The sequence below is a fragment of the Phalangium opilio genome, unplaced genomic scaffold, assembly GCF_054372755.1.
Source record: "Phalangium opilio isolate 3A_F unplaced genomic scaffold, DU_Popi_V2 ptg000089l_1, whole genome shotgun sequence".
Lineage (NCBI taxonomy): Eukaryota > Metazoa > Arthropoda > Arachnida > Opiliones > Phalangiidae > Phalangium > Phalangium opilio.
The window spans coordinates 4,403,546-4,420,633 of record NW_028324194.1 but is presented as its reverse complement, the minus strand read 5'-3'; the positions used below and the strand labels follow the sequence as shown (position 1 = coordinate 4,420,633).

General features: G+C 37.1%; 1 protein-coding gene across 1 annotated transcript; it reads left to right on the top strand.

Annotated features, from left to right (window-relative positions):
- Positions 1 to 9,028: 9,028 nt before the first annotated feature.
- On the top strand, positions 9,029 to 10,465 carry LOC149647098 (uncharacterized). Its single transcript, XM_089849697.1, has 2 exons — positions 9,029 to 10,030; positions 10,110 to 10,465. The coding sequence occupies exons 1-2, from the start codon at positions 9,458 to 9,460 to the stop codon at positions 10,266 to 10,268; spliced, it is 732 nt and encodes a 243-aa protein (XP_089705823.1). The 5' UTR covers positions 9,029 to 9,457; the 3' UTR covers positions 10,269 to 10,465.
- The last annotated feature ends 6,623 nt before the right edge of the window (positions 10,466 to 17,088 follow it).

Here is a 17,088-nt window from a genome sequence, read left to right as displayed (position 1 = left end):
TATAAGCAGACGACGCTTCAGAAATGTTGTGATTGTTTGCGGACGGTTCACAGTCGTATTTTATCTTCGAAATTATTTTAATGGGTTAAGGTTGGCCCAATAGGAAGTTTTATTTTTCGCATTAAAATTGCAGAATTTTGGATATTTTTTGACTAAGCCCAAATGAAAGAAACTCTTTTAAATTCAGAGGCAGGAACTATTTATTAAAAAATAAGAGCTAAACAACAATTTAATAGTTATCTCGAAAACCTTACTAAACTTTTTAATAATGCGTCTAAAGAACTAATAGAAAAACTTAAAGAAAGGCCCAACCCATTTTTAACGAAGCCTGTTGTGAAACCCAAATTATTTTTAAATTAGCAAAGGAATGAATCTGACGCAAAGAAACCAAAACCGTTAATACCATTTGGAACTACCATCACTTTCAAGTTCTCGATGTATTAATTTCAAAGCCCTAAGAGAGCGCGCCGTCTACTATCACTCTCACCCGCCTCCCCTCCTCTCGAGTATTTGGAAGAAAATGCTGGATACATTAGGCCAGTGTGACTGACTCATGGGTAAATATATTTCCTCTATGAAACTGGGTGTTTCTCCACATAAAAATCGACACGCACGGGCCTAGATAAATTGCAGAGGCTCCGTTTATACCATCCCAGATAAATAAATGGGGAAAATCGATGCGGCTTCCAGTATCTACATAATTACAAATTCAATACTTTAGTAAGGTCATATACCGTGAGATTCTGAACCATCCGCAAAACGTGCTCCAAATAAAACACTTACCGAGAAAAATAATTATATATATATCATAAGTAACATAATTGAGAAACGTATGAAACTCAAGTAAGCATATTAAAGAAGGATTGTTCCACTTAAACTTGATTTCCCTCTCCATACTTGCAATTTATCAAAACTTTTAAAGAAGTGACCACTGGTGATGTAGACGAGGTACTAGGCGTAAATACCATATAAAATGAAACTTCATAGTTTCTTGGAACTGGCAAATCAATTTTTATGCGTAAAACATTATAATCAGGAGGTCATACTTTTGTTTTATTTTACCCGTGATATTACAGTGCACAGAAATGGAGCAGATGTGATGCAGTATTGGATAAACAAAAAATGCACGAGCCCTCAATAGAAAATTAATGGTTGAAGGGAGTAATTACCTTCAAGCCACGTACTGAACATTTCTATCAGAATGCTCAAATAATAATGAAATTGTTTACGAGTTTTCTCGGTGTTCTATACCGCGGAAGGAGATAAAATAAGTTTTATATACAATGTTGACCGAAATGAAGAATAAACTTCTAACTAATATTGGAATTAAGCCCGAATGGCAGTGTCACCAGGAAAGAGGACGCTTAGAGGTTGTGAAAAACAACTTCTGGTTCAATTTAGCATTCAATTACCTTAATATACTCGGATTACTAAAACTAAATCAACAGTTAAGTGTGATAAAATGCATCGTCTTATTTGTGCTCTACTCTTATTGCGGCTTTCAAACGTACCTTTGTGTAGCTGCCGCTTTCAAACTATATAACAATGGTATATTAAAAGACTTTCTCTGCCCTTTAGGAAACGTAATGAGACTATACACCATCACTTATTTTGTCAATGCATGCTTCTTTGGCAAAAACTTAATCTTAAAATGGTTAAATGTAATTCAACTCTGTTCCGATATCGAAATGAAGTTGCCAAATTTAATTAACATTGCATTCGCGTTAGAAGTAGTAGGCTTCATTTCTTTAACAATAATGCAATTCTTGAATGTATGGATCAGTCAACCATTTGTCATCTTATACGTTGAACAGTGTTTGCAGAATTTGGACTACTTAAAACCCCCTCGGTTTCTGACCTCTTTAATAATTAATTTAGATATTATGTTATGGAACTTTTGCTTATTATTAACCCTGGTTGCTAAAGGATCTTTGGCTTTTACGGTAGAGTGTATTAGAATGAGGGTTAAATGTTTGTCGTTGGATTTGGTTAATAATCTTGATGTTCAAGTATTTAGTCAAAAGCATACGGAGGTTTTGGTGGCATTGGAAGGATTAAACGTCACGTTGAAATACGTCCTGTTTCTGTGGCTGATTGAATGGATATCCGTTTTCTGTTTGCATATACCGCTTATTTTAGAAGGGATGCGAATCTCTGATGTATTGACAGAATTAATAATTATATTGGACAGTATATTACCATTATTGAGTGGCGGAATTTTGTTTTCAACAATGAGCGTTTTGGGTGGCGCTAAAGACTCGCTAATTTCAGCCTGTAATATTCGATTACTTAAAACCTCAAATGATTTGTCCGACGCCGATAGAGCTAAGGAAAATTATTTACTTGTTAAGATTAGCAATGGGTGTTTCAATTTCAATTTCATGAAATGCGTTTTGATCAACCAGAGCTCACTTGGTGGTGTCTTAATGGCTGTCATATCGCACTTACTCTTCATTTTATCTCGAACTCAAGTAGAGAATAACGCTAGCTGTTCAAATAGTACACTTTATGTTTAAGGTAATCGGTTAAACATAAAGCAAATTATGGCATTAATGTTATATGTAATTAGTAATTAGTAATTACTATTAATCTGATAATGATCATGAAAAATAATTTTATTATCCTTATTCAATGTCGAATTATGCTTTTGTTCACACCAGATCACTATCTTTAAATAAATGTATTTTCGTATTTCAAATTGTGTAATGGTATAAAAATTATCATTGTTTCAAAATGTGTCTTGTTCCAAACTTCGGCCGTCAATTATAGGGTAATGATAAAATCTGGGCCTCTTTGGTCTTAATTACTCCATATATTGCCTGTCATGCTTTCTATTGGTCCTTTGTCAGGCACTAGTGAACAAATTTGAGGATTTTATGCCGCTTCCATCGCGCCTACACTAAAGAGAAAAAAAATTGGTCGAGTTCCAAAAAATTTCCTATCCCCTTCCCCTCATCCTAAAGCCGCGGAACACTGACACGGGTGCTGAATCTAGTTCGGACGTCTACCGCCACGAGCGTCTCACGTTTTGGAGGGAAAACTCAGAAACTGCTACCAGAGGGCCAACCGTTAGTGTGTTATCAAGAATATTCACTTTCGCCAAGTGAAGAATTTGGTTACCTCAATACTTCTCCCTTATCCTACTTCTGGTTCGATCGCAATGGTCATACCTGCAACGAAAGGACGTACCAAGCGGTTTCTCAAAGCGCGTCTCCGTTGTTGATCCTGTAAAGATTGCTTCCCCGTTCTACAAGGTAAGACTAGCTTAGCTCTGTAAATTTGCAAGTGAATTTTTATGATGACTTTTTTATAAGTTGATCGTGGAGCTTAGAATAGAGTTAGAATTTTGGGTATTAAATATTTCTTTCTAAAATAGTTGTACGCGACCATATCTCGTTCTGAATTTGTTGAATACCGATGAATTGCCTAATTTTTTTGAAATGGTTGCATCGTGAAATTTCTTGGTGAAAAATATCATTTCTTATTTTCGATATTATTAATTCATTAATTAAATTAGAGGTAATTATTGTATTTACATCTTTAATTTCAGTCGACGAACCAATCCTATCTAACGTACTCTTGCACTTAGTTCTAGCAAATTTTGTAAAAATCTAAATGAATTAACGCTAGCACAGATTTACGCAATTGACTTTAATCTAATTTGTTCCCATATAAGATTTTTGGAATAAATATAACTTTTGCAAAAACCTAATATCTATTACGTCCAACATTAATAAATTTAACAGAGCAAAATCCTATTCATAAAATCTTTCGTGGACACGCGAACTAGTTGGTCCGAATACGTGAGGACTTTTATGTTGAAATAGTTATAGCAAAAGTATATAGAAATTAAAAAGTACACTTCGTTGAAACTCGCTCGTGCACAGTGATATGAGAAGCCCTCTTTGATCCAAGAATAGTGTCGACCCCCTCTACGCATGATTACCTTCCCGACCGTTGCACAGGGAACAAGCGTGAATAGGCTCATAAAGTAGTAGCACCAAAAACTAAGGTTCGTATTGCCAGCATCATGTACTACTTTCTATAAACCTATGAGGTCAAGAAGCTCTTCCCTTATTGGTTAGTTCATGTAGGTGGTTGAGAGGAGGGTATTTTGCTTCTTAGTTTTCATGTCGTCAACAAAACAGTCAAAGGCAGGGAATTGTTGTTAATAGAGTGTACTTTTTGTTTTATATCTATACACTTTTGGGTATAGGTAGGGTAGAAGGCACGTTCGTATCCGCTTATTTTTCAAAGACGTGTGGGAAATTGAGAAGTAGTTTGGACTTAAACCTATTAGGCGTTTTTAATTAAGGACATATTTAATCCCTTATCTCCAAAACGTTTCTATTTCCATTAATAGGCGTTTTAAGATAAGGACAAATTTAATCTCCTATCTGCAAAACTTTTCCATTAATATATTAAATTATTTATTTCATTCAAATCTTTCGTGATTCGAAAACACTTTATGTATAATAGAGTCATTGCAGTTCTCATTTTCAGTTAATACTTTATTGCAACATTATCAGTTACACCAAAAGGCCATAACTCGGACTCCATGCACTAAAGTAATTTTTAGATATATGGTTGTGATTCCCAATGACAAATCCTTGTACTAGAAACAAAACAGTTTATAAGATATGTTCCATAAGTATGACACTAGGTATACTTCGTAACGCTTGAGACTTACTGAGAGCTAGTCCGAGAACGACAAGCGAGAGTTGACTACACTCGGTTAATTTTGCAGTCCATCTTCCCATTTAGTCTGACATACTAAGCCATTGACAGTGCTTCACCAGGCTTTGCGAGAATCTCTGACGTTTCCACTGACATGTTTGTTGCAAAAGTATAGCCAGAAGTACATTAAATTAGCCTAGGAAGTAACCAAAAGCGGGGTTTGGGACTATCCTCTCTTGTGTAGCAATACTGAAGAAGGGCGACACATTCGCCACCTCGCGATAACTTTTCTCAAATCAGGTTGCGACTAGTACGCCAAAATTTGCCCTATCGGGAGAGAAAAAACTATTGGCTGAAAATGAAGGCTGTATCTCTAAAGAGACCGGAAAACGCCCCTTCCACTGTAAAACCGAGCCCTCTTTAGCATAATATCAGGAGAAGGGATGGGGGCTGTAAATTTTGGCACATTCAAGGTCATTCAGTTTTTTATGACTCTCCATAAACCTATTGAAAAAAAAATATTTAACGACCGTGGCCTTTTATTTTTTTATTAGGCAACTATTGTAATTGTTTACTTCCTTGGCTAATTTAATGGACTTCTGGTATAGCGTAGAGGGTTAAATAAACATGAAACCTTGCTATACTTAGTCGCTTATCGACCACCCGTAAGATGTTATATTTATATCAACTTTAAGCGCTTATCTTTGTGCACTTCATTCAAGAAATGACACACTTTTCCACGAACTAAACGAATTAATATTTCATTGAATTTTAGATTACGTTAGAGAAAACCTTAATTACATTTGCTACCGTATACAATTAAAATCCATTTTCGGAGTAGTGCGTTGGAGATTTAGACAGTCCGTTATTTAGAAGCAAACCTTAAGGACGAAACTAAGTCGACGTATAGCAAGGTTGTTGGAGATATTGCTTATAGATATTCTTTCAAATGAACGGTTTATATAATAGTACTTTGAAAATATGTTTTTATCCAGTAAGTCCATGGTAATTCTAAATAATAAATTAATTATATTTACTAATTGTGAGGGAAAATACTGTTTTAGGATCATTTTGCGCAATATGACGAAGTGACTCAAGAAATAAGCGGTTTCTATGGATTTATTTTCCAAATCGTCCTCAGCAAATTTAGAAACTTTTTTGGGTAAGATTCATATTTAATGAGCGTCCTTGTGGAAAGACCCTTATAAATTAACGCGTCGTAAACCGTTGAAAGAAAGTTGAATGAAATCTTGGGCTACACATTACACATTCAAAAGGTTCACTAAAACCGAAATTGAAGATTGATTGTTCGATTGAAAAAATAGTTTACATTTTAGGTAATAACTTATCTACTAATCGTTTGTGACGGCTTGAAATATAAATATAAATTATAAATTCGACAAATCGGTACATACAAAAATTTAGCGGTTGAAAATAGACCTTTTCGACGTAAAAAAGGAGGTATAGGCAACCCTCAGTATCGGGACGTTTAAGAGTGTTGATACATTGCCGTCTCTGCGCGCTCTCATGATACAGAACAAAATGGTCTATTTTATATAACGTCAAAATTTGATTGTGACAATTAAAGGGACCATCCAAAAACTAAATCACACTTCAAAATAGGGGTTTCCAATTTCTGAAGGTCCATAATTGTTTTTAACCAATTTAGTTCGCCGTGTTTTCACGCTTGGTGGCGCTTTTAGTATCGTAAAATAGAAATATGTTCAGCCTCGTGACCCCGTCGAATGCTACAATATCAGGGCAAGGCTTAGACTTAGACCATTGAAGCTGATGTCGAGGATAGTAAGCAAACGTTTTAGAGAATTTCCGAAGAACGTTTTTAAACAATTATGCCGAAGTAGTAACCGATAAAAAACAGAAGGTTAAAAAACTGAAAGGTTATGAAGGTTTAAAAGAATTCCTCTTATGGTATAATAAAACTGAGAATAGCTCGATCCATAAAATGCGGCAGAAGTGTTTCCCCCCCCCCCCCTGTTCGAGGCAAGGTGAGAATCTGTGACAAAACTGAGTCACAGGGCTGCCATAGATTTAGCGTATTTTCCTAGAAAATATTTCCCGACTGAATCTCCAAATTTCCCCGTTTTAAAAGTGGGTGGTGCCTACTTGGGCGGGAGAGATTTTCAACGGTCTAGTTCGGCTGCTTAAGTCCGAGGCTTAGTAACTCAAATTGACAGTCTTAGACTGAAAATCTATGTAACAATTTAATTTTAATAATTAACTACCAACATCAATATGTATTACCCGTCTTTCTGTTATTAGATTTATTAATATTTTTTAATAATAAGCTCTTCTAAGTTCGAAACGATGAAAACAAAACAAACGCCGAGTCCCCCGACCTATGACCCGCGAGCAGACGACATAAATGAATCTTACGTTGACTGGCAGCCATGTTTACTATAATTCCCTTAAAAAGCAAGGACTACATGAATAACGACAGTTTCCTGTCCAACATTGAATAGGATACAGCCTCCATGTTACGTCTATGACAGAATTTTATGGATCGAGCTATTAGCAACTTCAAGAAGTTTTGGTTTACAAAAAAAGCAACAATTTAAAAATCTCATAATTAATTTTGTTGCACATACAATCTAACCAAAAGATTCAATAAAAAAATTAATAGCCCCTGAAACATTTACGTTAATTTAAGGGTGAAACCATTCTCTATCCTAAAATATTTATGATTGGAACCTAAAATATTAACGATAAATTTTGACAACGGTAATAAAAGCGCCATCTAGTACACATACAGGTTGAAAATATTTTCTCTATGAAACTGGATATTTCTCCACATAAAACTCTACACGCACGGGCCTAGATAGATTCTGGAGACTCCGATTTACAGAAGATTAATTTTTTTGCTCAAAATCCATGATACTAAAGATAACCTCTCGATTTATTAACTCAAGCTCAAAAAGTCGCGATTTCAGACCAGTTAGTAAATACCTTGGCATGTAATTGTAAATATAATTATTTTTACAGTTCAAATATTGAGATAAACCTGTTAGATGAATATGATAAAGAGTTTGAGACCATCGCGAAAAACGTATGTAGGAACATTATTTCAAGAAAATGTTTGAAGCTTATCTTAAATTTGAAATAATTTCTTTTAAAATTTAGAAATCTCATGTTTCTTTGGCGTTGTTCGGACGTGCCGCATATGAGGAGAGAGAGGGCCGAAACATGGTGGAATTCTCACACGCTATAACACAAACCTTTGCTTACCTATTTTCTGGAAAACCAATATTTGTCCGTAGACAAATGACCACACTATTAGATATTTTTCCAGGCAACGTAAGCGAACTAACCTCCACGACATAAAGTACTGCAAAATACTAGCATCAAGAGGTGATATCTAGTTTATTAGGGAGAAGGTATAAGTTGCGGCAGATGCCTAAAGCTAGATTCCCACTCGACGGAAAACACGACGAAAGCCGGCAGAAAGGGGCTCGACCGAAAAATCTTTACGCCGAGCCCGGCGGAATTACCGTTCGGCCGGGCGTATGTTGTGTTCTATTTTTTCGGTCGTGTTCGGCGTTACGCCGGTGTCTCAGCCAATGAAATTATTATACTGGCTACGTCATAAATTTCAAGAGCGCACGCATACGCTAGATCGATTGATAGCCGCCATTTTTTTGTAGTTGACCAAGGCTTATCGGAAACATACCACCAAGAAAGAAAAATGAAACTAATGGAAGTAAAAAGAGATTAGATAAATAAGGAAGATTTCCCCGGGCCGTCAAATCCGAAAGGCGAAAGCTCGCGCAGCTAAAATTCCTCTAGTAGTAAACAATTGACGCAATCTTCTAAGGAGCTATTAGTAAAATAATATAATACGAACCAAATTGGTTTCACTTAGACCACAAAAATTATACTTACCTTGAAAAATTCATATTTAAATCTAAGTAGGAAATTCAGTTAAGCAAAGGCTTCATTCGAATCGCCGATTCGCCGTGAAAGCGAGCGTTGCCTACGTTAATCAAGGTCTGTGCGCGGTGGCTTCGAAGGGGGCGACTTTTAAGAAACGAGACTTCTTATTTTCTCCCTATTTTACGGCGACATTTCATTGATAGTTGGACCGAAACGCGCGCGAAAAAAGCGCGAGGAAATGAACATTTCATATTGCCAAAAAAAATAAAAATCGGCACCGCGCACAGCCCTTGATTAACGTAGGCAACGTAGCGAGAAACCCGCACGACGTGAGCCTCGAACGAGGGATCAGGCACTGGCGTAATACGCTTCCCATCGTATACCCTCAGAAAGACTTTATTATAGAGTGGCTTTCCCCTCTTCAACGACAATTCGGAGAATGACAATTCGGAGAACGACAACTCGGAGCACGAAAACTGGGTGAAAGACAGTTCGATGAAAGCGACAATTGGGGGAAAGACAATTGGGTGAACCCGACAATTGGGGGAATGACAATTCGGCGAAAGCGACAACTGGGTGAAAGACAATTCGGAGAGTAGGACGACTGGCGGAACGACAATTCGGTGAATTGTACTCCTTGTTTACCGAAAGAATAACTCAGTTTTTTCACCTTAAAAAATTGTTAAATGCAGGAGTGTCATTAAGGCTTTTTCAGGCTTATTATTTTTCAATCGGTATTAAAAAAATTCAGTCAATTTAGACTTATTATTTTTAAATTGGCATTCTAAAACTGAAGTATAAAAGGCAGGAAGAATTTTATTTTTTCTTCATTCCTCCAGTTGCCCCCCAACTCATTAGTAATCTACTCTCAGGTTTAAACTTTTTATTTATAATGGCACAGTTTGGTTTTACGGAAAGGGGAAAACGAAAATTGTTATTTGGTGGCTACGCGTACGTTCGTGAGAAGGATTCCGTTGACAAAACCTATTGGCAATGCGAAGACAAAAGTAATTGCAAGGCAAGAGCTCATACGAAACGCAACCCTTCCGGTAGCGACCAGGTTCATTTACGTTCAGAACATTCGCATCAATCAGACGCCAGCAGAAAAGAAATCCTAAATGCCGTGAACGAAACTAAGACTCAAGCAATCCTAACGCAAGAATCCTGCCACCAAATCGTAACGACAGCCATAAACCGTGTAAGTCTGGCCGCGGCACCCCATATACCAAAAGTGCCCACCTTGAAAAGGAATATACAACGTCAAAGACAAGGAAACGCACCTCCATTACCAAATAGCCTACAAGAACTTCAAATTCCTGAAGAATATCAAAGAACTTTAGACGGAAACGTGTTTTTGATGTTCGATTCTGGTCCGGGACGCAACCGTATTCTCCTATTTTCAACAGAGAGTAACCTTGATGTCCTGCTTGATGCAGTGAACTGGTTCGCTGACGGTACGTTCAAGGTAATTTGATCGTTCACCTTTTTTATATGGTATTTATAGATCTACTTGAAAATAATTACGATTTTGTGTTCCTTTTAAGGTGTCTCCTAACCTATTTTATCAATTGTACACCTTGCACGCTTTCATCAATAACCAGTGCATACCGCTGGTCTACGGTCTCTTACCGGAAAAGAAAGAAGAAACATATGTCAGGTTTTTGAAATCCCTAAATCACCTTCGAAGAATGCACCCTGTGTGACTTTGAAGTTGGTGCCCTCAACGCTTTTACTTGATGCTATCCTAATATTGTTACGAAAGGCTGTCTCTTTCACCTCTCCCAAAACGTATACCGTCGCGTTCAAGAATATGGGCTTCAACGACTTTATAGTGAGAACGTCGACCTCGCGTTGAAAGTAAAGATGTTGCCGGCTTTGTCATTCGTTCCCGTTGATCGCTTGGCCGAATACTTTGATATTCTGATGGACGACTTTCCTAACCTTGCTATGCCAGTAGCAAACTATTTTGAGGATAACTACGTTGGTAGAAATCGTCGTAATAGGGTCAGAGAGGGAACTTTTGCGCTTAATCTGTGGAATATTTATGAACGCGTCCGTGATGACTTACCAAGGTCAAACAACGCCGTCGAAGCGTGGCACCGTAGATTTCATGTCGCACTTTCTTGCGGTAAACCTACAATATGGCGATTGATAAAAGGTTTAAAAAGTGAACAGGCTTTCTATGAGCGTCGACTGGAACAATTGCGAGCTGGACACTCAGCACCGAAGAAAAGAAAATAGGAGGATCTCAACCAGCGCCTACATACCATAGTTGGACGTTTTGCTCAAACTGAACCCTTAACCTATTTAAAAAGTATAGCCCACAACTTGGCCCATTAGTTTTGAAAGTAATTTCAATTATTTTAACTTATTGTATTAACTACAATAAAAAAATTTATTATATTGTTCCTCTATCCGTGAGAAACTGCGTTATTCTTTCGGTAAACAAGGAGTAAAATTCACCGAATTGTCGTTCCACCAGTTGTCCTACTCTCCGAATTGTCTTTCACCCAGTTGTCGCTTTCACCGAATTGTCTTTCACCCAGTTGTCGCTTTCACCGAATTGTCTTTCACCCAGTTGTCGCTTTCACCGAATTGTCATACCCCCAATTGTCGGATTCACCCAATCGTCTTTCACCCAATTGTCGCGTTCACCGAATTGTCTTTCACCCAGTTGTCGTGCTCCGAGTTGTCGTTCTCCGAATTGTCATTCTCCGAATTGTCGTGATCCCCGAGGGATAAGGCACTGGTGTATTCTCCCGGTATTACCTCTTTGGAGTTTAAATGCCGTAACTTCGGGAGATACGCCTACAATCCGATCTAATATTGAAATAAAAACTGTAAAAAGTAATCCCGAGTGTATTTCCACGATATACGGCGTAGTACGCATCCCATCGTACGCCTCAGAAAGACTTTATTACAGAGTGGCTTTTCTCTCGTCAAATTTCCTGTATGGACTAACATTTTTGCAAACGCCATCTAGATGTCGTGTGCAAAAATAAAAAATAAATAAAATAAAATTTTCAATTTGAAACAACTTGTAAGGTTATTGTAATTTAGTTTTAAGCCACTTGGTAAACGTTGGCATTGAAAAGTCATTTTTATTCAAAAAATAAGATAAATTATTAATCCTATCATGGTTCCTAAAAACCTTAAAATTTTATGGATAAATTTAAATTCTTGAAACTATTGTCTTTAAATTTAGATTTGGATGTTTATAACCTTTTCGTACATACTCGCGCCACTTCTCATAATATCAATTAAAAGGAAGTTTCCATCCTGGCAATATTACGTTCGAGGTATATTTTACTTCTTGGCAAAAACTATTGGAAAAAGTAAGTTTGATTTTAATTTCTAACGCATGGTACAGGACAATCTAGAATTGAAATGAAAGTCCTATATTAAAAAGAACTTCAAGTGCTATTGTAGTCTCAAATTGTGTAACAGCATAACAGTTACAATTAGTTCAAGGTAACAAAGTGGATATGTATTAATGTGTGGACATTTATTTCTTTTAAAGCTTTAACTCTAGAAAGTGTGAAGTACAAAATTGGCTTTTTGATGCTCTTTTTCGATATGCCATTTTTGGTTTTGATCAACTTATTCTCTGGAGCAATTTTGGCCCAACTGACTTTACCAGAGAAACCGGTGTATTTTGAGACGTTGCAAGACATCGTTAACCATCGCTCTATAGAATTTTACTATGGAACAACACGTCTATTGATTTATTCACAGGTTTGACATTTTAAGCAAATTAACTTAACCATGACAGAATAGTTCCGGACTTCCGGTAGCATAACCTTACACCTTAAAAAACGGCTTTTTTCCAAATATAAAAGAAAAAATATTAAATAAAATAAATCATCTCTTATTACAAAATAATTTGTATTTAATTGATCTTAAAAACAAGGACTATTGGGCCATCCGCCATTGGTTTAGTGGCGTCTGCTAAATCGAACCTCTTACACGCTGTGAGAATTCAACCAATCCCGTAGGGGTAAGGGATTCGGTTTAGCAGACGCCACTAAACCAATGGCGGTTGGCGCAGTAGTCCTCGTTTTTAAGACTAATTAAATGCTAATTATTATGTAATAAGAGATCGGTAATTATTTTTTACTTAGCAAAAGGCCATTATTTCAAGGTGTAATGTTATTTTACCTTCATTTAGATTAACATATCAAAAATAATAGCAGAAATATATTACCTTACACGAAGTTCACTTCAATAATGGTTAGTACCGTGGACATCATCTATGAAGAAAAAACCCGAAAAAAAAACTTTGCAAGAGTGAAGAGGCGTGAATTTTTCCCCCTCCCGACGCGCGCTAGTCGCGAAGAGAAAAATTTTCCCTCTCGAGAGAGAACTGTGATAAATGGCCACTGCCAAGATAATCTGACGTTTCCTAGAAACGGCGGGATTCAACTGTATTTCGCGCAAGTGAGAAGCCGCTGCATATACAACCATGATAAGATTGTAAGAAAAGCACATTTTTCTCACTACGAGACGCTAGTGTTTATATTTTCACCTCTCTGCCTCGCTGTTCGGGAGGAACGGTACCGTTTCTAGCCTGTAAAAATACTTCATAGATGATGGCCGGCGCGAGGTAGGGAGAAGTGAACTTCGTGTAAAGTAATATATTTCTGATAATAGGTATGAAAACGCCACACTCTCTTTACTCCAGAATTTTACAAGGAAACCGATTGAAAATTAAAAGAATTAGAAGTTAGATATTCGTGTTTAACATGAAATATCGTATGACATTAATTAATGATTTTGTGCCACTAGTCATATCATAAGATATGTTCCTTAAGTGTGACACTTCCTATACTTTGTAATGCTAGAGACTTACTGAGAGCTGGTTCGAGAACGAAGCGAGAATTGCATACTCTCGGTTTTGCAGTCCATCTTCCTATTTAGTCTGTACTAAGTCTTTGACGGCGCCTCACCAGGCGTCACTTTACGAGATTCTATGACCTACGTCACTTCACGAAAAGCTCTCAGTAACCAGTGATAAACTTATGGAACATAGCTTATGAACTTATGGTCATATCACATAGAGACGAATCAGTTCTAATTCCATTTGTCTCTTTTTAAGCAATCGAGTCTATTTCGAGAAAAGAGCGTCAAAGCCAGGTTGTTTAACATATTAGAAGAGATGAAGTTGACCAATCACATTGACTACGTCTATTCTGTTTTGGATAAAGTGAAAGCAGGCACAGGCTGCGCAGGCGTAGATATGGCTATTGTGGCAGCATTTATAAATTTGTTAGATGAATGCGATAACTTTAAGGACTTTGTTTATCGTTCCAAGTCGCACTTTGCCATTTCTCCGCTAACAATGATCGTCGGTAAGGCAACTGATCCCCATGTGAAGGATATTTTTCACAGAACGTAAGTTGTCTCGACATTTGCATCATTTAATGGTAAAGTGTTTGAAATAGAGTAACTTAAAAAGAATTGCGGAAAATTTCATTTTTCAAGCTTAAAGGGTATGAGAAGAGAATTAATTACTGTGAATTCCAAAATACCAAGCTTTTAATTCTCCGATTTCTAGTTATTTGGCAATATGCATTTGAAAATGCTTCAAATGAAATTATTTAAAATCCACTTTTTAAAGTTTTTAAGAAAGGCTACAACGTTTTGTTGTTTTTGACGTCACACACGCGAGATGGTGCCACTCTCTCCGCTATCAAAGCATGGACAGAGCTCGAGACGCGTATAGCTCGCGCTCGCGCGTATAGGTTTCCCGCGCTTTTTTCCTCAACGTCATAGTGATGTCATAAACCAACCGAACAAGCTGATAAGACAAAATGATTTATATATCGAAACTGAGTTTTCGTGATTTTCCAATGGATTTTATAAATAGAAACTTTGGTTCAATTATATTAAAAACTTTATATTTTGAAAGTAGAGACTTGAAAGTGTAATATAATACCACTTTCGTGCTAAAATATGATACGAAATTGTAAATTCCCATACCCTTTAAGCGTGTCTTTTTTGTGGATATTATTATCATCAGAAGTCCATTAAATTAGCCTAGACGAATTTAATGGACTTCTGTTATCATTGATATTAGATGCTTTAAGGGGCATGAGCAGCTAGAGCCTTTTCACGTACATTTCGACGCGCCTGCGGCAGACGGTTGTATTAACGAGACTATACGAGAGTCTAAAACGCGCACCGTCTTGTTTTTCCACTTTCAAGGACAAAATGAAGTTGTATTCCGAGTAATTCTTGCCCCATTTTTAGCGTCCCACCGGACCTAAGCCGTTATACAGTTAGCGCGCCTATATCAGTCTGGGAAATAGCACACTTCCCTTGGTCCAAAACCAGTTTCTTAATTGCTTGGACTAGTTTTTTTAATTCAAAAAGTGTTAATTAAATTGCAAATCTATAGGAGAACAAAGGTGGGGACCAGTTTATTATTTAGGACACTAGGGGCGGGGTCACTGGTCCCAAGGACTAGTTTAAAAATTATCCTTATTTCCCAGACTGGCGCCTATCTCTCTCAGATTTCGCATCCTCCCTCCATCATCCTTGATTTGGCCTTACTGCGCATGACACGCCGATGACGCTTCCACAATTTCCCTCTCTCTTCGAATCCCTCTTAAAACATCTAATATCCCTGTTATTACATATTTTATACTCGACCAAACTACATCTAAATTCTACATATCCTTGCAGGTGTCTGTACATGTTTGAAGGTTACGTAGTCGAGCAGCGTAAGGAATTGCAAGACTTTAAAGATGAAAAATGTTTCAAGCCCACTTTAACGAATACGGAGCCTTTAAAGCCTCTAAACTTGAAAAATATTTCATTTCCACTTCTCATATTAGCTACAGGATACGTTTTATCTATCTTGTGTTTCGTGCACGATTGTGTCGAAAATTGTATCGCAGGAAAATTGTAACAGCAGAAGGGTATAATAGAAGAAGGATGACACTCTGTATCCTCTTAATACTCATGGTTATGTAAGGTCATTCTTCCCAGGTTCACGCATATTTGTTTGCTTTCCCGCTCATGAAACTTCAGATGGACATCGCACCGTGCTAGGGTGAATTCAATAACTGTTTGGTACTAAATCCTCAGATATCAACCCACAAACCCCGTCTTGACGTGAGACGAAAATCCAGAAGCTTGTCTTTGCCAAATAGTTAAGCGCTAATAGAGTAATGATTTATCGCGTATGTGATTCGGTTTAGTAACCTTGCTCCAAATGTTCCGATGTTGGGAAGAATGACGTTACACAAGTCACAATTACCCCGCTTTGTGGAACACTTCTTTCGAGGATAAGTGTTATATACTTCTGGAAACAGTAAAGTGACCCTATACAGAACATAAGCTTTAATGTACCAAGTTAAAGGTATGATAGAAATGGAAATAATTAATGTTAATGCATGTATTTCAGAAAATAAATAAAGTTAATGTGCTTTAGTTAGAAAATGGATGATGTGTAAGCTAGATCCCCACTTGACCGAAAACACGACGGAAACCCGGCAGAAAGGGGTTCGACCGAAAAATCTTTACGCCGAGCCTGACGGAATTTCCGTTCGGTCGGGCGTAAGTTGTGTTCTATTTTTTCGGTCGTCTTCGGCGTTACGCCGACGTCTCAGCCAATGAAATTACCCCACTGACAACGTCATAAATTTCAAGAGCGCACCCACACGCGAGATCGATAGCTAGCCGCCATTTTTTTGTGGTTGACCAAGGCTTATCGGAAACATACCACCAAGAAAGAGAAATTAAACTAACGGAAGTAAAAAGAGATAAGATGTTAATAAGGAAGACTTTACTTAGGTTTGAAAATATCCCTTCTTGTACGATCTAAGCGACAAGGGGACAAAGATACCAATTCAGAGTGTGAAATAGATGTTGTGGAAAGCACTCAAATCTGTCACGTGACCCAAAAATATCTACCGTCAAACTCAAAATTCAGTTGTAGTGTGAATGGTCTACCGCCGGACGCCGGCGTAAGTTAAATTTTCTACCGTCGGCTGTGTTTTTTCGGTCAAGTGGGAATCTAGTTTAAGTCAGTAAATAATCAATGTTAATGCTCTTAAGTCAGTAAATAATTAATGTTAATGCACTTAAGGCAGTAAATAATCAATGTTAATGCACTTAGGGCAGTAAATAATCAATGTTAATGCACTTAGGGCAGTAAATAATCAATGTTAATGCACTTAGGGCGGTAAATAATCAATGTTAATGCACTTAGGGCAGTAAATAATCAATGTTAATGCACATAAGTTAGAAACTAACTAAATTTAATGAACGTAAGATTTAATTCCAAAAATCCACAGAACTTGCATGTTAAATCGTATTATATCCACAACTTTTTTATAAATAATCGGTTATCTACTAATTTGTGGATAATGGATAGAAAATGCCGAGCTCTAATTCCAATAGTATTATACTTATAATGCACAAATTCAAATCCACATTATAACTCTTGGTTCAACACCGAAACAGTGATTTAAATTTGCTTGAACTTTACTCGAGAACTATTTTATAATCAGTGAACAA